At 33.8% G+C, this 22,788-nt stretch overlaps 1 protein-coding gene across 2 annotated transcripts in view; it reads left to right on the top strand.

Annotated features, from left to right (window-relative positions):
- The window catches only part of LOC108146783 (UDP-glucuronosyltransferase 2C1-like), a 122,269-nt gene that overhangs the window by 5,068 nt on the left and 94,413 nt on the right, over positions 1-22,788 (top strand). Inside the window, exons 1-3 of one of the 2 annotated variants that reach the window (XM_041709987.1) lie at positions 15,272-15,291; positions 15,362-15,444; positions 15,506-15,563. In XM_041709987.1, the coding sequence (XP_041565921.1) occupies positions 15,366-15,444; positions 15,506-15,563 (137 nt within the window). In that variant the 5' untranslated portion in view covers positions 15,272-15,291; positions 15,362-15,365. Of the gene's footprint in view, positions 1-15,271; positions 15,292-15,361; positions 15,445-15,505; positions 15,564-22,788 lie in introns of those variants that run through there. The other variant, XM_041709986.1, reaches the window with a different exon arrangement.

Genomic DNA, 22,788 nt, shown 5'->3' with positions numbered 1-22,788 from the left:
AATATTCCTTGGCAAATTGTCTTCGAAAAGAGTTTTGAATATTGCAATTTGAAAAATATAGATGTAGATGTAAGTCCACCCTAGGCAAATGGAAAAGGAAGAGAGAAAAAAAAGAGCGCACAAATAAACGAAACGAGTTTACAAAACACAAAATTTAAATTTATACATAAACATACATTCTGGAATTAAACGAAAATAATATTTAAAACGCATTAATTAAATTAACACAATTTATGGATATGTATTTATTATAAAACTCAAATCTTATTGCAGTAAATTATTTCTATTTGTTTGATTAACAACCACACACGGTTTTAGGAATAATTTGATCACATTTGTGCTGACCGTAAACTGTTTTTAAGACTATTAATAAGTGTTTCTAAATTTAATATTTTTTAAATTATAATATTTTTAAATTTAAATTAGTCCAGTTTTTGTTCATGTTTTTTCGTTCACGTTATTAGTATTTGTTATGACTGTACACTGCATATAAGATTGTTGATAAGAGTTTTTAAATTGAATAATTTTTTGGAACAGGTACACATCGCATATTGTTATAATTAAGATGAACTGTTATTTTATTAACAGTATTGGAATTTCTTTTTCTTTTTAGTTTGTTTATATCAATACTATACTTGCTTGAAAATTTCAATGACAGTGATTTATTTAAAACACAGCACACGAGATTTTCTCCATGAAAATCAAAACGCAAGTGGCCAGAAATGTAACAGAACCGAAAAAGATCGCGCGCTTTCTTTCTTTTTTGTTCCTGTCGTTTACTTTTAAGAGTACCGTTTTGTTCGGTTACTCCTTGTGATTAGAGTGGCGGGAGAAAGTTTAGCGCCGGCAAGTGTAAAATAATAATTGAACACAAAATCACGCTTCGAAAAAAAAAATGTAATCGTGTATAAATAGTTTTACCTAAAATTAAAATGTATAAAAAAAAAACTTTTGAGAATGCATAAACAATGCTCCTTTACAGCTTCTTACATTTTTTTTCGCATGCAAAGCATGCATAACAGAAGCTTTTTTTTGGAACGCGTTCTCTAACTTCCGACTGGGAAGTCCAATGAAATTAGTTTTTGTCTTTTCCTCGGCTTTACACTGAATTCTTTACTTGTGTTCGTGATCTTTTTAAAATGTGTTGGTAAATTCACTACCATAAGGCAGTTTTGAGCACCCCTGGTTGACACTGTCGGTGTTGGCAGATTCGTCTGATGCTATTAAGTATAATTGGGTGGCCGGCACTCACAAAATTGATTAAATCAATAATATCTCAGTTGTGGGGAAATCAAATGTCTGCCCAACAATACCTTCTAACATGTTGGTAAATTCCCGGTAATCAAAGAGAGGCGCTGTGTAAATACGTGTCTGAGTAGCTGCACATTAAAGTTGAAGCCATTTCTTGCCAGTTTACTACTAGTTTAAAAAAACGGATGTTTCAATGCTTAAATTTATCAGCTTCAAGTTGGGGGTACCATTATTACATTTCCCAACTCTTTTTAGTTGAGAATTTTGGCCGAACAAAGTAAAAGTTAGTCAATTCGTTCACCGGAATAAACCTCATGCAGAAAACACAGTCATCGACATGATTATTCTTAGGGTTTTTTCTTTTATTATTTATTATATAGCATATAGTCGGCGGCGGTCGTTCGGAGTCTCTTCAAAATCGGCCGACCATAGCATGTAGCTCCCATAGGAAAAATCGAAAAAATAAATGAAAAAATTATAACTTTGCTGTTTTTTAATACCCTTTTTTATACCCTTGCAGAGGGTTTTATAATTTCAGTCAGAAGTTTGCAACACAGTGAAGGAAAAATTTGCCACCTTATAAAGTATATATATTCTTGATCAGCATCACTAGGCGAGTCGATCTAGCCTTTTCCGTCTGTTTGTCCGTCTGTCTGTTCGTCCGTTTCTACGCAAACTAGTCTCTCAGTTTTAAAGCTATCTGCATTTATCTTTTCCAAAAGTTTTCTTTTTATTGCAGGTAGTATATAAGTCGAGAACGAGCCGTATCGGACGAATGAAGCATATAGCTTCCATTGGAACAATAGAAAAAATAAATGAAATAAAATTACAGCTTTGCTGCTTTTTAATTTTTTTCTTTTAGTTCTTCGAGACGTAGTAAATGGCTAAATAGTCGAGAATTACGAATTAAATTTCATCAAAATCGGACGACTGTATTATATAGCTCCCAAGAAAACAATAAAAATATTAAAAAATATATAAAAAAAATATATTTTTTTAAATTTCTTTTTGACATTTTAATAATTTCAAAAGTACGCATTTAATTTTATTCAAATCGGAAAACGACAGGAACGGTCGAATAATTGAGCTGAAAAGTATCATAGCTTCACTTTATTTAAACATATACGCAAATAAAACGAAACTTTAATGTTTTCAAGAATATTTCAGTTTTGAAATAGCTGCAAGGGTATATAAACTTCGGCTTGCCAAAGTTTCCTTCCGTTCTTGATTTTAACTGTCTTAAGATTTTAATTAAGTTTTTTAAGGTATCAGGTATTTGCAGAAGCAAATACAAACATCATCAGAGCTCGTGAGTCGTGAATAGTCTAAAACATTTTTCTGACGTTTGCGCTTTTTAAAAGCGGTAATTCGATACCTTCCGTTTTTTTATTAATTTAAAATGCCTTCTGCATCAAACTCAACCGTCGTAGATATGGTGTGTGGCCGTTTATCCACTTACAAAGCTCTACGGCTCGCCTCTACTCTATTGTCAATCTATACCAAATTGGTTGTCTATTGGCATCCAAAAATGGCGGCCCACAGAGCACGTCTGCCCGTGTTCTGCATTGACACATTTAGCATATGCATACACACAGCTGGCTTCTGTGCTTGACTATACGCTCCGCCCGCTTGTCTGAAGCCATACAGTTTTTTTTCATTCTCTGGCGAACAGGTCAATCGTAACAACTTCTCCTAAGACAAGTGCTGCCGCACACGATACTGTTCAATAAGCGCTTATTATTCGGATGGCAAAAGTTTTTTGAACCACCAAAACAGGCTTCAGGCAGCATTTGGTTTTTCAGCATATCAGCCCAGGCTTTACATCCATATAGAAGAATGGCGATATTAACATTCATCAGCAGCTTTCGTCTGGATGACATTGGTTCTCGAACGTTTACCATAAGTCTGCTCAGTAAGCCAGTTGTCTTTCCAGGCCCAAAAGTGAGTCCAAGGAACTTAATCGATTTCTGCTTTCGTATGACTGTCCCACTCAGATTGAAGTCCGATTCCAGGTGTATTTGCTTTCGAGTGACTAACATTAACTCAGTTATTAATTCAGAGTGCATCCAGTCGATTACTCCATATTGCGTGCTGTGATTACTGCGACTATGTCATTCGCGTATCGTACCAGAAATGCACCCTGAAGCATTTCTGTGTTGAAAATATCGTAATATATCGTAACTACTATTACACAGTTCCGGACCTAAGATAGCATCTTGAGCTGCCCCCGAGGTGATGTTCATTTCTTTTTCGCCTGCTCTTGTCCGTTAAATCAATTTCCTATTCTGTAGATAGCTGTGTCCAGCCATCTAACTCTGTTAAAAGCATTTCTTACGTCCAGGGTCATCTGGAGGCATACATTGAGAGGCTACCGGCTGTTTCGACAGCAGCAGCTAGTCGTGGCTTGATCAGCTTTACCAGTAGCTTACCAGAAGTATGTATCATGCAAAATGGTCGGTAAGCTGAAGGGGCTGTGGGGTCTCCATTTCCGTTGCTTATCAAGACCAAACTCTGTATTTTCTATTTTTTCTTTTTATACATGCTTAATAGTATATCGGGTCTACTTTCTGCAATGACTTTAAGAGCTTCCGTCGGGATATTGTGCGATCCTGGTGCTTTCCTAATGCCTGAGAAATTTTATCCTTGTTAAATGGTTCGAAGGGTTCCTGCAGCGACCTGTATGCTGGTCTTAACAGGTGATCGGAAAACAGAGTTTTAACAATGTTTTTCAAGATGTACATCAAATTTTGGCCTGCATGAACACTTTCCTGATCTTTGTAATAATTATAATCTATCAACTTTGTATTTCAAACCCTATCCCTGACTTAAAAACTACAATTTTAACATAAGGACCCGCGCGTAAAAAGCTCTTGCTTTTGGGTCACTTGCTTGTTCTGTTTATAATGCATAAACGTTCAGCAATATCACTATGGACGACAGTACAAGTAGTGACGATACGCACCATATGCATAGTAAACTACTATATATAGGCGCAGAATTTAAAATCAGCTGTAATGGCCCGATCGTAACGTGTAACACACCAATCGAATGGTATCGCTAAATAAATAAGGATTGCATACCAACCCTTTAGTTGGTTTAGGAAAAAGGGCGGTGAAGGTGACAACATTTTTTTAAGTGGAGTTCTTGGGCTTGGGTTAGTAAAATATTACACTTTTTTAAAGCATTTTAAATTTTATTGAAAATACGCGTCGAATGACACCAAAAGCGCTTGGATCATTAAAATATACTTTTTTTTGTATATTTAAAAAATACAAAAGTTTTCCTCGTCGTTGTCAGTTTCAAACAATTTTAAGGTCTTGTTTTAGAGTTCTGGAATAATTTTTTTTGTTGGGCAGGTGGACACAAAAAAGTTTTTTTTACGACTTTTTGAAAAACTAGAACTTTCTCCTTAAGGTATCGACCTTCAATTTGGTGATGAAAATGCTATTAAAAAATTGTTTCATGTTAAGAGAATAAACATTTTCATTAAATAATTGTAAAATATTAATTTTTGTTTAAAATTAAATTTAAAACTTATCTTAATTTAAGATCTCTTATTTGAAATCAGGTACTTTGATCACATACTTTGAGTGAGCAAGATGTAAGCAAATATCTTAAAAACAACGAACTTATTTCTCGATGATTTTTTTAATTTTAAGTCAGAAGGTCAATTTCCCGACTCTAACGGCATCATTAGGAGAGTCGATCTGGCCATGTCCGATTGTTTTTCCACTCGTTTCTACGCAAACTAGTCATACAGCTCCCATCGAACAATCGGGGAAACATATGAAAAATTATAATTCGGCTACTTCTCAATTAACTTGAATATACTTTGATACAAAGTAATGGTTTATTGTTTCAGTATTATGGTTCTTATTTTATTAAAACCAGACCACAATATTAAATAGCTGGTTGTAAAACATAAAAATAAAAATATTGTGTTTTAAAAAATTTTATTTTTTGGAATAGTTGCTTGGGTATATAAACTAGGACTTGTTGAAGTTTACTTCCTTTCTTTTTAGTTAAGCTTTAAAGTCTTGTCAAACGTAGTTTGTTAAAGCAAAAATAGTACTAAAGTTTAGGTAAATTAGTTTTTTCTAAAAAAAATGAACAGAATATTTAATTACTTTGACTATATTTCAAACAAAAACTTCTGATATCAAACAAATCAAAAAAGTTGTGACGATCGCATTTTGAACATATAAAATGTCTTAAATAAAATTTTGTGACGAAAAATGAATAATCATTCGACTAAATTTTAAATGTTCTTATTCGTCGCTGAGATAAAAAGTGCCTGTGTAGGCAAAAACATGAATGAAGCGGTCCGGTTTTTGAGTAATGCACCAATCGAAAGGTATCGCTAAATGAATAAGATTTGCATACCAACTTTTAAGGAAAATTGATAAGATAAGATTATAAGATTATAAGATAAGTTATAAGTTATAAGTTATAAGTTATAAGTTATAAGTTATAAGTTATAAGTTATAAGTTATAAGTTATAAGTTATAAGTTATAAGTTATAAGTTATAAGTTATAAGTTATAAGTTATAAGTTATAAGTTATAAGTTATAAGTTATAAGTTATAAGTTATAAGTTATAAGTTATAAGTTATAAGTTATAAGTTATAAGTTATAAGTTATAAGTTATAAGTTATAAGTTATAAGTTATAAGTTATAAGTTATAAGTTATAAGTTATAAGTTATAAGTTATAAGTTATAAGTTATAAGTTATAAGTTATAACTTATGTTATATATAATGACCCTAGAAGGTTTATTGTTATTGGCTTCAGCATTTTTGGTTTCAAAATAAGTATAAGTAAGTTTGAATCGTTAAGTTACTACGCACTTTAAAGTTTCAGTTAGATAAGGTAATAAAACACAAAAAAGGTTTTTGATGGTAATGTAAAAATGTGTCGTAGCTCGGGGTGTGTCTGTATCTGACAATGGAGTTTCCGGCACAACGGAGTTATGAATAACTAGCTCAGTAAAGATAAATCTTTGGGTTCCATATAAACAGATGACAAAGATGTCATCATCCAAAGGTTAATTGACGGGTTTAAAAACCAGTAAAATATAAAAAATGTAATAAAATAAAATATAAATGATTATACTTAACAACTTAGTGCTGAATTAAACTTTTATGCTTCATTACCAAACAACAGCCTCACGTAAGTAAAAATTTAATAACGGAATTAAAAGTAATTATTAATTAATTTTGTGCGCGAGCACTAGAATGTCTTTAGGTCGTGTAAAAAAACTTAGTGTTAAATGATACACGTGAAAAAATCTTTGTTTGTTTGCTTGGGCTTTCAAGTCTTTCTCATATCAAAGACCTACTTTCCCTAAGGGTCGAGCCACTTCTCGGATACAGTCTATTTTACGCCTCGTTGCGCAGTTAACACATCTTTTGCATTTGGATTTTGGTGACAGGTGTATTTTGAAACCATTCGACACTGGCGAAAGCTTTCTTTCGTTTTGGGGAAACAATAAAACAATGCCTTGATTATGCCATATTTGGCACGTTATGCTGTTGACCGGTATAGGTAAATGAAGCGTGCCTTGGCCAAACCTGTACGTGTATGTATGTATGTATGTACAATGTACCTGAAACATATGTATGCATATTTAAAAACGTTGTTGTCTTAAATTTTCTGAAAGCAGTCTGCACCTTCCTTTTTGTTTTGAGCGCCTACCAAAAGATTATGGTAGGAACTTATTGTAAACAAATATATGAATAGTATATTCTCGCGTCTGGCCTGGTTGCTTACAGCCTTTTAATAGCCTGATTCCATTGCCGCATTAGTGGACTTTTTAAATGTGCCTGCTTCCACTAGCATTTAGTTAATGCTACTCTGACATGTGAGTGGCATGAACAGCTGATCTGGGCTTGTTTACTTTTGAATTTTGGCAAATCCAAAAGAAATTAATTAAAATTAATGAACTTGAGTGAATTTACTAAACTCTGTAATGCTCAGCAGGACATCCATAATGCGACCGAGCCATTTGCCAACTTGGACGACAAGGAAGAGAAGCTGATTGCGCTGTTATGACGGGTTTGCAATGGAGACCACCACAGTTTCTAAAAGGGGAAGGATCCCTGTATATGTGGGAGTTATTCTATGCCAGAGATCCAGCAGTAATTCATTGTGGTACTGCGAACAGAATTTGCAGCGTGCGCTCTAGGTTTCAGTTATTTTTATACAAAATAGATTTTATATTCAAAAGTCATCAAAAATTGCGCCAACCTTGCTTATAGAAAACAGCTGTTTTAGTGGTGGCACGAACAAAATATCGTTAAACATCGGTATTTTCCGGTATTTTATCTAAAAACGTTCGGGGCGAATGGTTTTTAATCGCATTTAAAAATCGCATTTATTTTAAAAGCGGCATATAGCCTTATGGGATTCCCTGTGTAAATAAATGCGCATTTGGCTAATTGCGTTTTAATGCGGCAATGGAATCAGGCTATAAAACGGGTCGCATCTACAGTTGCTGTCAAAATAATAGTATTGGCACCACCTCTCATCTTTAAATGTTCGTTATGTTATTTCCAGTCGGATACATAATAGCCTTATTTCATTGGCGTATTAAAATGCATTTAGACCAATGCGCATTTATTTACACAGGGAATCTCATAAGGCTAAATGCCGCATTTAAAATAAATGCGATTTTTAAATGCGATTAAAAACCATTCGCCCCGAACGTTTTTAGATAAAATACCGGAAAATACCGATGTTTAACGATATTTTGTTCGTGCCACCACTACAACAGCTGTTTTCTATAAGCAAGGTTGGCGCAATTTTTGATGTGTTTTGAATATAAAATCTATTTTGTATAAAAATGACTGAAACCAAGAGCGCACGCTGCAAATTCTGCTCGCAGTACCACAATGCATTACTGCTGGATCTCTGGTATTAAATAACTCTCACATTTACGGGGATCCTTGCCCTTTTTAGAAACTGTGGTGGTCTCCATTGCAAACCCGTCATAACAACGCAATCAGCATCTCTTCTTTGACGTCCAAGTTGGCAAATGTCTCGGTCGCAATATGGATGTCCTGCTGAGCATTACAGAGTTTAGTAAACTCACTCATGTTCGAAAATTTAAATATTTTCTTTTGGATTTGCCAAAATTCAAAAGTATACAAGCCCAGATCAGCTGTTAGTGCCACTCACATGTCGAAGTAGCATTTACTAAATGCTAATGCGACAATGGAATCAGACACATTTAAAAAGTCCACTAATGCGGCAATGGAATCAGGCTATAAGTAACACGCGCGTCGAAGGCTTACACACAACAAGAATGTATATGTATATACAAGTACATCGGCCCTCAAATTGATGTTAAACAAAATCGATATTTATACCCGTTACTCGTAGAGTAAAAGGGTATATTGTATTCGTTGAAAATTATGTAACAGGTAGAAGGAAGCGTTTCCGACCATATATTGTATATATATATATATATATATATATATATATATATATATCTTGATCACGATTAAAAGCCGAGTCGATATAGCCATGTCCGTCTGTATGAACGTCGAGATCTCGGAAGGTACAAAAGGTACAGATTTCGGATTTCGATTGCAGATTTTAGTGTTTCTTACGCAGCGCAGGTTTATTTTAAAACGGAGCCACGCCCACTCTAACGCCCACAAATAGCAAAACACTTAACACGTCTGTCACGTCGCTCTGAGACATGTTATCTCCTACCTCCAGCTTAGCAGTTATGGGGTTTTTGAAGTCCCCTGCTCGGCCGCTGTTTGGCCGCTGCTTGCCGGTAGTCGCTGCAGTACATAGAGAAAACGAAAGAACTGTAAGCGTGGGGTGGGGGTATTAAACGCACTTCGCTTCTACTTTTGTCTATGCAGTTCGACAGTTTTATTGGAGGAACTCTTAGTTTGAAGTTTGTTCGCTAAGTAACGGGTATCTAATAGCCGGAAACTAGACAACAGCGTTCTCTCTTGTCTACATTGCAGTCATGCCCAAGCCCGTAATACATTGTTTGAGTTTTGTCAGCACATCGGAGCGCATCTGGTCGGTTCGGATGTATTTTACGGCGACGAATATCCACATGGTTCCTACGGTTGTGGAATACTGGACTTCGAGTAAGTTGACCGGCGCCTTGGTAATCGTTAAAGATCACAACAACATCTGGGTGCCTAAAGTTTCCGTCAGGAACAACTTTAGGCTTACGGACTCCATGTACTCGACTTTAGTCGTTGAGAGTGCCAGCTTACTGCTGCGTTTGCAAACATAAATGCAAAGCCCTTAAATGATCGTCTGTCGTCTACGTTTGAACGCCAAACGGCATCCGCATAGCCAACAAGTTTCTGGCCTGTTTTTTTGAATGTGAGACCACTTTTCTCAAACACTTTTCTCAAGCGAAATACCCTCTTTGCCGCTGTTGAGTAAAGTTACTGTTAAATTGGCTAAGTAAACTAACTGCATAAGAAAGAAATGGCACTAGGCAAGATACATAAATTATATGGTGGGTCCTTTGTTTCAGGTGTTCCTTCTTGATCAACCGGGAGCGTCTCTTCGAAAAGTTTCCCATTTGGCCATTTGATGACCTCATCTACATAACAAACTCACCGTTCAATCGTTACTTACACCGGGTGTCTACGCGAATCCCTTGGCGACTATTCTTGCCTTTCGCTTTTTTATTTGACCATCAGAGTGCCGTATTGTGCGCAAAACCCATTTTAGTTTGATGATTTCCGCGTTTTCTGGTCGATCTAGCATGTCCAGAGCATGATACTCTTGAAACATCGGTGCCTCCCATTTCTCCATGTCTGGGCATGAGCCTCTGCTGCATCTTTCAGATCGTTCTGCTCGCTGAGAAAAGCGTGGCTTTCTGTTTATAAGTCCTGGAATGCGTATTTGTTCATTAAATTGCTCGCCAACGTCCTCTCTCTACCAGCCTCTGGAGTTTCCGGCCCGTGCTCGGCCATTTGTTGTACTTCTGATCCGTACTCGTGCTTTGAAGGAACTTCCGGTATTTTTGTGGATGGTGCTTGCAAAAGATTGATTTGGATCGGGTTGGATATATAATACATAATATATCTTTTATTTAAGTAATAGCCGGATTTCATTGGCGAAATAAAACGCATTTAGCCTAATGCGCATTTATTAAAACAGGGAATACCAAAAGGCTAAATGCCGAATTTAAAATAATTGCGATAAATAAATGCGATTAAAAGTCATTCGCCCCGAACATTTATAGAAAAAAATATCGGAAAACACAGATTTTTAATGATATTTCGTTAGTGCAACCACTACCACTGGCGCAATTTTTGATTGAAACCCAGAACAGCCCACTCACATGTTGGAGTAGCATTAGCTAAATGCTAATGCACAAATGGAACCAGGCACATTTAAAATTCGCTAGGAACAAACAGAAAATTTGGTTTATTTCAAGACAGATTACTTTAAAGAAACCTTTATCTGAAATGGGGTCTATATTCGGCCCGTGAAAATAATAGTATTGCCGACTTGTTTAATTCAATCAAAAGTCGAAACGCTTTGTTATATATTTCTAATGGTTGCGCCATGCAGCCATCACTTTCGACTGTGCACTAAGCCGGTATAAGAACTCGAAATTTGAAATCAAATGGCCTTATTAGCCAGTCTTTTAAAATCTTTAAAAAGCCTACTAAAAACTTAAAGTAAAATCAGATCAATTCCAAAAAAAAGAAACAAGCAAAAAAAAATATTAAATAAATTGGAAAAAAAAATGTCTGTATTTCAGAAAAGTATATTTATATATAAATATTTATACGGGTAAGGTACTACATTGTTCGCCTCATTCATTGACGGATTCATTGAAGCCCAGAGACAGAGACAACTATATAGATACTGCTTGAAATTTTTTTGGTAATAAGTTCACTGTCACACTGTCTTTTTAACGTTTAATTCAAACTTTATTATTGTGTATATAATGTTGTGTTTATCCCGCTATTTTTAACGTTTAAAGGTTTTCAGTTGTTACCTTTAAATGGTAAAAATTATTTTGTATACATTTAAGCCTCGCATTTTTATTCCGTTTTGTCGTCAACTCCAATGAATGAGCAAAATTTTACTTTCTAAATACAATTTTGCCATTGATGTATCGGCCCCGGTCGTATTTTATCGAATTTAATTATTGTTGCCCAATTTTGTCTAGTTTTTTACTATCGGGTTTCGGGTTCTGTCAATTTTCTCCATTCATTGCTAACTGGAATCGTCACACGTTTGTCGTGCTCGCACTTATGTAAAATCATATATCTAAAAAAAAAAATGAATAAATGACGCCAACAATGTAGGGTCATAAACCCATTACCACTATGATAAATTTGTAAAGGAATTTATGACAGATTAAAACAAGTATGCTATGAATTCGTCAATAAAAAATAGGTTTTTTTTTTTTAATTCGATAACTTGTAATAAAAAAATTACTTCAAAAAAATTTCGGATAAGCCGATACAGAAAAAATTCGTTGTGGGGACAGGCATGAAAACATTTTTGTAAAATCTTAATTTGTTTTTATTTTGAAGAAAATTAAAAACTTATTGAGTTAAAAAAATTATGGAGAAATAAATGCAAAAGAAATGAAGTCGGTAGGATCGCTACAGCCGAAGATATACATTGCAGATGTATTATTTTTCAAAATTTTATGTGTAATACATATTATAACTAAACAAATTTTTTTTTTTACAAAAGCCTTATTTTTGGGTTACTTTTTTGCCACATAGAAAGCAAACTTCGGCAAGCCGAAGTTCATATACCCTTGCAGCTTTTGCAAAAATGATGTATTATTGAAAACATAAAAATTATGATTGACTTGCGTGTATGTTTATATTGAACTACGACGGTTTGCAGCTCAATTATTTGATAATTCCTATGGCAGCTATATGATATAGTTTTCCGATTTAAATAAAATTAAAAGCGCAAATCTGAACTGTCAAATTATTAATTAATCAAAACAGAATTTCTAAAAAAAATTACAAAATAAAAAGTTAAACTATTTTAATTTCAGAATTACGGTTTAAATTTCATTAAAATCGGACGACCATAACATAAAGCTCCCATGGGAACAATAAAAATATTACAAAAAAATTGCAAAACAAATTAACTCTTTTAATTTGTAATTTTTTTTTTAATTCTTTTTGATTATTTAATTATTTGACAGTTCAGAATTACGCTGTTAATTGTATTAAAATCGGAAAACGATACCATAAAGATGCCATAGTAACTCAAATATTTGAGTTGCAAATCATCATAGCTTCAATGCTTTTAAACATACACGCATGTAAATCATAATTTTAATGTCTTCAAGAATATTTAATAGCTGCAATGGTATATGAGCTTCGGCTTGCCAAAGTTTGCTTCCTTTCTTGTTTGTTTTATATCCAGTTCTGCCTAACCGATTTCGGTCATCGATAGCCTATTTCTCTTGAAATAGATCATTCTGTAATTTTCCTGTAAATTTTATAAGGATAGGTTTCCTAATATAGATGATAGAGCTCGACAAAGTTAAGAATCCTATCCTTATAACAGGTTTGGGCAAGTTGAAGAATGATCTATTTCTAGTGTAATAAGCTGTTGATGACCAAAATCGGTTAAGCAGAACTAGAGATAAAAAAAACAATTGAAAAACGTAATTTATTTCGAGATTTTTTCTGAATCAGGAAAATCGAGGTTTGATCTGTGGAGGAAACCGTTTCCCACGTAGAACTGCGAAAATAAAAAAACTTGAGAATTGGGGGTATTACTCGACGTGCGTGTGTTTATTTACATTTGTAAATAGGAACTAACTTTAACTTAACTCATCTAGCGCTCCAGAGCGGAGCAAGGACTTGGAGGGAGAGTTGGAGCGGGAGAGGGCAGGGACAGCAGGTTAGGACCTTTGGAGAAACCTTCGCACTACACTGGCAGAAAATATAAACGCCTACAGGCGTGAACACATTGAAGATATATTTTTTGAGGCACTTTAGGATAGTGCGGTGCTGTATAAAGAGTGTGCGACAGCAAACAGAAATTAGGTAGATCCCATTAAATGGGCTGCATAATAAAAAATATAGTCAAACATCGGGTTTTCGTATTCTTAGCCGTACCACAGATCGAACATATGTTTGTAGGGTACTTTAACTTAAGAGCACCCAATTATAATGGAAAATTTTGGCTGTGTACCTGTGTAATTTAACGTTAGATGTAAATGATATTATGCTGTGTCCGAACAATTTTGAAAGCACAATGCAATTAATTTAATTAATTTAACTAGTTAATCCAGACCAGTTATTTTAGATATTTTAAAATTCAGATTTCATAAAAATATTTTGTTGGCTTCGTTAATGTTCCACCTTCAAGATAAAGGGATAAAATTAGTTTCGGTTTTAAGGCGTATATGTTTATACCCTTGCAGAGGGTATTATAATTTCAGTCAGAAGTTTGCAACGCAGTGAAGGAGACATCTCCGACCCTATAAAGTATATATATTCTTGATCAGCATCACTAGGCGAGTCGATCTAGCCATGTCCGTCTGTCCGTCTGTCCGTCCGTCTGTCCGTCTGTCCGTCCGTTTATATGCAAACTAGTCTCTCAGTTTTAAAGCTATCTGCATGAAACTTTCCCAAAAGTTGTCTTTCTATTGCAGGTAGTATATAAGTCGGAACGAGCCGGATCGGACGACTATAGCATATAGCTCCCATAGGAACAATCGGAAAAATAAATGAAAAAAATTATAACTTTGCTGTTTTTTAATTTTTTGTTTAGTTCTTCGACATATAGCAATGGTTAAATATTTCAGAATTATGGTAAAAATTTCATCAAAATCGGACGACTATAGCATATAGCTCCCATAGGAACAATCGGAAAAATAAATGAAAAAAAATTATAACTTTTCTGTTTTTTAATTTTTTGTTTTGTTCTTCGACATAAAGCAATGGTTAAATATTTCAGAATTATGGTAAAAATTTCATCAAAATCGGACGACTATAGCATATAGCTCCCATAGGAACAATCGGCAAAATAAATGAAAAAAAATTATAACTTTTCTGTTTTTTAATTTTTTGTTTAGTTCTTCGACATTTAGTAATGGTTAAATATTTTCGATTTACGGTTTAAGTTTCATCAAAGTCGGACGACTATATCATATAGCTCCCATAGGAACAATAAAAATATATAAAATAACTATCAAATAATTGAGCTGCAAATCATCATAGCTTCAATGTTTTTAAACTTATACGCAAGTAAATTATAATTTTAATGTTTTCAAAAATGTTTAATTCTTGCAATATCTGCAAGGGTATATGAACTTCGGCTTGCCGAAGTTTGCTTTCTTTCTTGTTTAAGAACTTCAGTCTTAGCAATTTGTTCAAACTTTGTCGAGCCCAAAAAAAAGGTTGAGTGTCATTTTCTGAATCAGAGAGTGAGACTTCATCGGAAAATTGAGGTTTCATCCTTAGAGGATTTTATCGATTTTAATTTGTTAGCTAGTGTAATTGAATAAACTTAATATAAAACCTTCCTTAGCTTTAAGATTTGTGGTTTCACCCTCACCCTCCCTTACATATTTTAAAACAGGATCAACAGAAACGCTTATCCTTTTAAGTAGTCACTTATTTTAAATGAATTTTATATCATCTAAAAAGTTTTAGTGAAAAATATTGATTTTGGAGGAAATTATTTTGCTTACTTAATTAATATTCTGACGTTTCTTTAGAAGCTGGAAGTACAACGAAGTCTAAGTACTGCCCTAAAATGTGTATTTAAAAATAATTTGTCTTGGGCTAACCTGTTTTGGAGTTATACCCAACGCTGCGTTGCTTGAATACCAGTTTATTGCCCGTTGACTTTTTGTTGACACTGTGCGTGTGTTAAAAGAACATTTTAGCAAAAACGCAGCAATTATATATACATTATTTATTTTGGGTGGCTTACTAAACGCTCCATTAAATGACTTAAATAGCACGCGTTTTGAGCTGGTTACGTATTAATTCTATAAAGCCAAGCGAGTAGTCTGATGTGGTCCAAATACTGTTCTGACTTCAGAGCATAAGGTTTAAAATTACTAAGCCAGTATAGTCTTCAAGAAAACCTAATACATTTAACATTATTTGTCTCTTATAGCAACATGGTTCTAAAATTTGCCTCTTTTTTAATTATCTGGAGTTGCGGCATACTGGCTGCAGACATCCTAATGGCAACTCAAGGTAAGCGTAACCCTTTAACATCTGAAAATGATTTCTTAACATAAATATTTGAGTTTTTTAGGCGGAACAAAGTCACACAAGATACCTTTCTGGGAGCTGGCTAGAGGACTAATAGCCAGGTATGTATGTATGTTCACTGAATATTTTAAACTACGATATTAAAGGAAAACACCCTGGAAAGTTTTAAAGTTTGATGAAGGGGAGTGTGGGACGAAGTGAAGGAAACATTTAAAACCTATAAAATAATATTCTTGAAAGGCGTCGACAGACGGTCGATATTGAAGTGCGCAAGATCAGTAAAACCAATTTTTTTAATAATGACTGGTATTTATTAAAGTAATTTTTTTGTACAGTTTTATTCTTGGCTAAGAGCAAAAGAGTCAAAATCTTTAAAAAAGGCAAAATGCTTTTCAAAATTAAAATAAAATTTGTAGAGTCTAAAAACATGGGCATTTTTCTTAAAAGTAGAAATTGTCGCCATAAACCTAAATCGCCCTAAAAACAAAAAAAATGTCTATATTTATATATGAAAATGTTTTCTATAACATAGAAATCTATTTCTAAAAGTCTAAAATTTCGTATCCAGATTAAAATATAACTAACCTTAAAAATGTTTGTATTTTTCAGATACAATACTTATTGATATTTACTATTAAAGCTAAATTAATCAATGTTATATAAAAAATTTTGTTGAAACAAACATTTTTGTTGAAAGAACATTTTTCGAATTTATAGAAATTTTTTTTTAATTTAAAAAAAATGTATAGTTTCTCTACTATATGATGGGCAATTAAAAAAGACTCTTAAATTAATCACCTTTTTCATCGTTCCGGTATGTCTGGCCCTCAAAAAAGGCGCACAGCATTGCCAACAGAACAGCTGATTTACTTACGAAATTTTAAATGAAAAAATGTAATTATTCTTACTTACGTAGAATTGCCATATGGGCAAGTAAAGGTCTTCGGACGCGACATCCTGACAACTTTTAACATTCAAAATAAGTGGGAAAAAGTACTCATTTTTATTTTTTTTATTTTTGTATGGGACAGCTCGTAATTATCTCTACCAATGGTAAAAAACTTTGCTAAATATATCCAGACGCGACAAAAATGGAACAGCAATTTACAAAACATGACAAAACACAAAAGTTTTCGAATCTGAACGGAGTTTTTGCACATCATTTTTTTCAGTATACTTAGAGGGTGCAAGCATTCATCTGAGCTATTTATTGAAATATTTTTAGAAGTTTTTTTTTGAATAGAGATTCTGGACGCGAAAAATTAAAAAAAAAAATTTTTGCGAAAAATTTATTTTGTTAAAATTTATCCTGTAAAGTTTGGTGACATTATTGCAACAATTAGCCACTTTTCTTAAGATAAGATTAAATCTGACTTTATCTACAACAGCCATATGAGTTAGTGGCTGGAATTTGGTAAACGTTGTTAAGTAAATGCATATGTGTGCTTAAGAAATAATACGTAATACATAAGTCAGTTTTTGTACTATGTTGCTCATTTCGAAAATAGTATTCAATTTCAAAATAGTTCCATTCAATATCGCAGCCAAAATAGAACATAAAATCTATTAAGCTACGGACGATAAATTTATTATTAAATTATTATTATTATTGCGAGCTGCTGCGATCAGAAAATATAAAGACATTTTCAAAAGTGCCATTCCATTCTATATTATTTTTTAAAGAATTACTGATTTCAGACACAACAGACCTTAAAAATTAAAAAAAAAAAAAAACAATTATATATTTTTTTGTGAAAAAATTGTAAAACCCTTAGCTAAGGACCTCTTTTTAGGCATAACAGCACAGACGTGTTTGGTAAACATTGTGGTAGTAAAACGAAAAAAAAAGGTTTTTTGATTTCGGACGCGACGTTCAAAAATAACAAAAGTAAAGCTGAAAACGGGCATTAAATACAATATTATTTAAGTTATTTACATTTTTATCTAAAAAGTTTTGGCTAAAACTTAGAAACGTGATATTTTGTTTGATCCAAAAGCATCAACAATAAACGAAAATTTAACAAATTGCTGAAACTATTTGTGTAGCTTCTGTTTAAAAGTCGTATATCTTAGTGGAACAGTAGGAAGTAGAATCTGATGAATCGTTTATTAAATTTTGAGTGTTTCTTTAAAATATGTTTCAAAAAAAAATTAACGTTTAACAACGTTTAATTTTTAAAGCTTCGTTGACTTTATCCTGGAAATGCCCATATCTAGAATTTATTAAATCAAATTAATTTAAAAATGTTAAACAAGTTGAAATTTTCATCAAGTTCATGGAGGAATACGAGAACTTTGCCCGGGGCTTTGTTAAAGGTGTTCCGTGTTATCCCCGGAAGCGAAATCGATAAAAATTTCGTATTTCTCTTCAACATAGTCGAGTTTTTCTTCTTCATTTGGAGATTTTCCACTGATTTTCCCTTTTGGTCCCTTTTGTTGACAAGATAAGTCAGCTGACTGACATCTGGCCGCTATTGACAAAGGCGTTCGATTTGTCTGAGTTTTGCTGCCTTTGGTCTGATATGGTATAATAATTCTACGCATAAAATCAAAGGAACTAGCATTGGCGCCCACAAGTATATATATTTAAATCAGCCGCTTTTTAAAGTCCAAAAGAGTAAATAGATTCTAATGTGGACAATGAAATGAAAATTTTAATTTTGAGTGCATTTGTGTTTTGTCACTTTAATAGCATGATATATCGATAACCTTTACGCAACTTTACCCGTCCCTATAAATCTAAATCGCTCAATCAATAACTTTGAAATGGCATCTAACGCCCTTTTCCAAACGGTCTATTATAGCCTGATTCCATTGCCGCATTAGTGGACTTTTTAAATGTGCCTGATTCCATTGGCGCATTAGCATTTAGTTAATGCTACTCCGACATGTGAGTGGCACGAACAGTTGATCTGGGCTTGTTTACTTTTGAATATTGGCAAATACAAAAGAAATTAATTAAAATTAATGAACATGAGTGAGTTTACTAAACTCTGTAATGCTCAGCAGGACATCCATATTGCGACCGAGACATTTGCCAACTTGAACGACAAAGAAGAGAAGCTGATTGCGTTGTTATGACGGGTTTGCAATGGAGGCTACCTCAGTTTCTAAAAAAGGCAAGGATCCCCGTAAATGTGGAAGTAATTTTATGCCAGAGATCCAGCAATAAAGCATTGTGGTACTGCGAGCAGAATTTGCAGCGTGCGCTCTAGGTTTCAGTCATTTTTTTACAAAATAGATTTTATATTCGAAAGACATCAAAAATTGCGCCAACCTTGCTTATAGAAAACAGCTGTTGTAGTGGTGGCACGAACAAAATATCGTTAAACATCGGTATTTTCCAGTATTTATTCTAAAAACTTTCGGGGCGAATGGTTTTTAATCGCATTTAAAAATCGCATTTATTTTAAATGCGGCATTTAGCCTTATGGGATTCCCTGTGTAAATAAATGCGCATTTGGCTAAATGCGTTTTAATGCGGCAATGGAATCAGGCTATTAGTTGGAAAAGGCTGGATATTTTGACAAATGTGAAACTCCGATTTCCACAGAGCACATCCCCCTTCCGATAACAGCTGATCTGAACAGTTGTGGCTCGCAAAACATAAACAAAGTCAACAGGTTTTTGTTAATGTCTTGATGAGCCACAGCTGTTCAAATCAGCTGTTACACTGCTCCCAGAAATCAAACCTTGATTTTCCGGTGCAGATCGGTGCAGTCGGTTCGACTGATTCAAAAACTAACACTCCAATTTTTATACCCTTGCAGAGGGTATTATAATTTCAGTCAGAAGTTTGCAACGCAGTGAAGGAGACATCTCCGACCCTATAAAGTATATATATTCTTGATCAGCATCACTAGGCGAGTCGATCTAGCCATGTCCGTCTGTCCGTCCGTCTGTCCGTCTGTCCGTCCGTTTATATGCAAACTAGTCTCTCAGTTTTAAAGCTATCTGCATGAAACTTTCCCAAAAGTTGTCTTTCTATTGCAGGTAGTATATAAGTCGGAACGAGCCGGAGCGGACGACTATAGCATATAGCTCCCATAGGAACAATCGGAAAAATAATTGAAAAAAAATTATAACTTTGCTGTTTTTTAATTTTTTGTTTAGTTCTTCGACATATAGCAATGGTTAAATATTTCAGAATTATGGTTTAACTTTCATCAAAATCGGACGACTATAGAATATAGCTCCCATAGGAACAATCGGAAAAATAAATGAAAAAAAATTATAACTTTGCTGCTTTTTAATTTTTTGTTTAGTTCTTCGACATATAGCAATGGTTAAATATTGCAGAATTATGGTTAAAATTTCATCAAAATCGGACGACTATAGCATATAGCTCCCATAGGAACAATCGGAAAAATAATTGAAAAAAATTGTAACTTTGCTGTTTTTTAATTTTTTGTTTAGTTAAATATTTCAGAATTATGGTTTAAATTTCATCAAAATCGGACGACTATATCATACAGCTCCCATACAAATAATAAAAATATATAAAAGAACAATCAAATAATTAAGCTGCAAATCGTCATAGCTTCAATGTTTTTAAACATATACGCAAGTAAATCATAATTTTAATGTTTTCAAAAATATTTAATTCTTGCGATAGCTGCAAGGGTATATGAACTTCGGCTTGCCGAAGTTTGCTTTCTTTCTTGTTATGTATGGTACCATTTTTTTTATAAAAGTGTAAATTAGGTTTTTCACTTATTTTCATGCGAACTTTATTTTTTATCTCCAGTTTTGCGTTACCGAATTCGGTAATCGATAGCTTATTTCACTGGAAATAGATCTTTCTTTTACTTTCCGATGCATGTTATAAGATTAGGTTTCTTAATATAGATGCTAGAATAAATGGCAAAAAATGAAGCACCGTCAATATAAAATAATTCTTTAAAAATACATGCCTTCTATTAAAACAATTCACTGCAGGGTTCAACGCGGTAAGTGAACAGTTTAGTAGTAAACAAGAAAGCAAGCAAACTTCGGTAAGCTGAAGTTCAAATATGCAGCTATTAAATATTCATAAGGACATTAAAATTATGATTTGCTTGCGTGTATGTTTAAAAGCATTGAAGCTATGATTATTTGCAACGCAATTATTTGAGTTTTTATGGCAGCTATATGATATATGATATTAAAAGCGTAATTCTGAACTGTTAAATAATTAAATAATCAAAAAGAATTAAAAAAAAAATTACAAATTAAAAAAGAAAAATTTTTTTAAATTTTTTATTTTAATATTTTTATTATTCCCATGGGAGTTTTATGTTATAGTCGTCCGATTTTGATGAAATTGAAACCGTAATTCTGAAATATTTAACCAATACTATATGTCGAAGAACTAAAAAAAAATTAAAAAATTGTTCCTATGGGAGCTATATGCTATAGTCATCTGAACCCGCTTCTTCCGACTTATATTCTACCTGTAATAGAAAGACAATTTTTGAGAAAGTTTCATGCAGATAGCTTTGAAACTGAGGGACTAGTTTGCGTAGAAACGGACGGACAGACGGACGGAGTCTTTATCGTCATCTAGCTAGTAGAATAGCCCTGTGGCTGCTTTACAGCCAGCTGTTCCTACTCGTATTGCGTGCTCTGAAGTACTCCCTTCATCAGAAAGTCGGAGTAAAAATGTTCAAAGTGTTTAAGAAACTTACTATTGTTCCCAATACGAAACAATTATTTGTTTCTCGATTTATCTTCGAAACCACATCTGATGATGTTATGGGGTTTTTATTGAACAATTATGAACAATTATGTTAAAAAATTTAAATTATGATACACTCGCAAGATATCCTTTTTTAATATCTGTTCCTCCAGAAGCTTTTACCGTTCTAAATAATCAAAGTTTTTGGCCTGATGATAAACTAGTTAAGAATTTGTTCTTAAAAGATAAAATAAATAATACTCGGTCTCCGACTTTAGAGTCTGTAACAAAAAACTGAACACTTCTATATTTCTGGCCTATCAAAATGTAAGGGGACTTAATATGATGTTCCCTAGGCTGTTCGCTGACTCCTCTGCCTTTAATGAACATATTTTAGTCTTCACAGTAAAATGGCTGAATGCGGAGATTTCCAACACCGAAGTTTTTCCAAATAACTTAAACACTTATAGAACTGATCGCGTTTCTCGTAGGGGATGTGGGGTGCCCATTGCTGTTAACTCCAGTCTTACATCGGAGATAATTCAGACTGATTACCCCAATGAAATAGAATTTGTTATTTGTTATTTTGTTATTTGTATTTTCTTTACATGTTTTATCTATTTTTGTAACCTTTGCTTATATCACCCCTGGGTCTGGCATTTTATTTTAATTTATGTCTGCTATTAAATCTGTTCTATCTCTACTTTCTGAAAGGGATTATTTGATTGATTTGGGAGATTTTAATCTTCCAGATATATCTTGGTCATCTCCAACTGACTCACTTGGTTGCACGCCCTTGTCGAATCATGACTTCGTTGATGCACTTTTAGACCTAAATTACAACAAATTAGCTTTTTCCGTAAATCTTTAAACAGGAAATTAGATCTTGTATTTGTTTTGGATCCGTCTGAGGTCGTTGTATCTAGAATTGACCCTCTATTTGTCCCAGAGGACCGATACCATCCCACAATGGAATTGACAATTTCCCTGCCCAGTCCTGATACCTATTCCCTTTTAGTTTGTGAAACTTAAACGAAATGCTTCCGTAAACGCGACTTTAATAAGCTAAGCTACTTGATTTCCAAATAAAAGTGGACAAACTTATACAATTGCATGGATATGGAAAGTGCCATTGAATTATTCAATAGCGTTTTAAACACGATTTTTAATGACATAACAAGACATAACAGATCTCTGTGGTTTGAACAACAAACAAAAACAAACAAACTTCAAAGACTTAAAAACCTAAAAACAAACACTGACAAATATTACAAAGAGACGGGCAAGCCATCTGTTTTTTCGAAATATGTTGTTGCTCGATCGGATTTTAACGTTCTTAACAGTCAATGATATTCTATGTATTTGTCGGAGAGTATGTAGTGAAGCATTTCGACAGGTATGACCATGGGTTGTGCTGGTATACTAGATATACTAGATAATAGTTTTGGTAGAATGGGGACTCAGTTTGCGAGCTGAGGCCGAGTGTGGCTTCGTATGCGTTGCTAGATCTGGTCTCTCCTTTTCTTCTGGTTTGTAGCGTGGCGTGAGATAGACACGTGTTTGGTCCTTACGAGAGAATGATGAGCAACAAAAGCATCGAAGACTCGCTGCATTTGCCAGAATTAAGTTCAGGCAATCAAGAACCAAACGATCAATTCACCAACAATGAC

This window comes from Drosophila elegans, unplaced genomic scaffold (genome assembly GCF_018152505.1).
Source record: "Drosophila elegans isolate 14027-0461.03 unplaced genomic scaffold, ASM1815250v1 contig_536, whole genome shotgun sequence".
In the NCBI taxonomy this organism is placed as follows: Eukaryota; Metazoa; Arthropoda; class Insecta; order Diptera; family Drosophilidae; genus Drosophila; species Drosophila elegans.
This window is presented reverse-complemented; position numbering and strand designations above follow the sequence as displayed.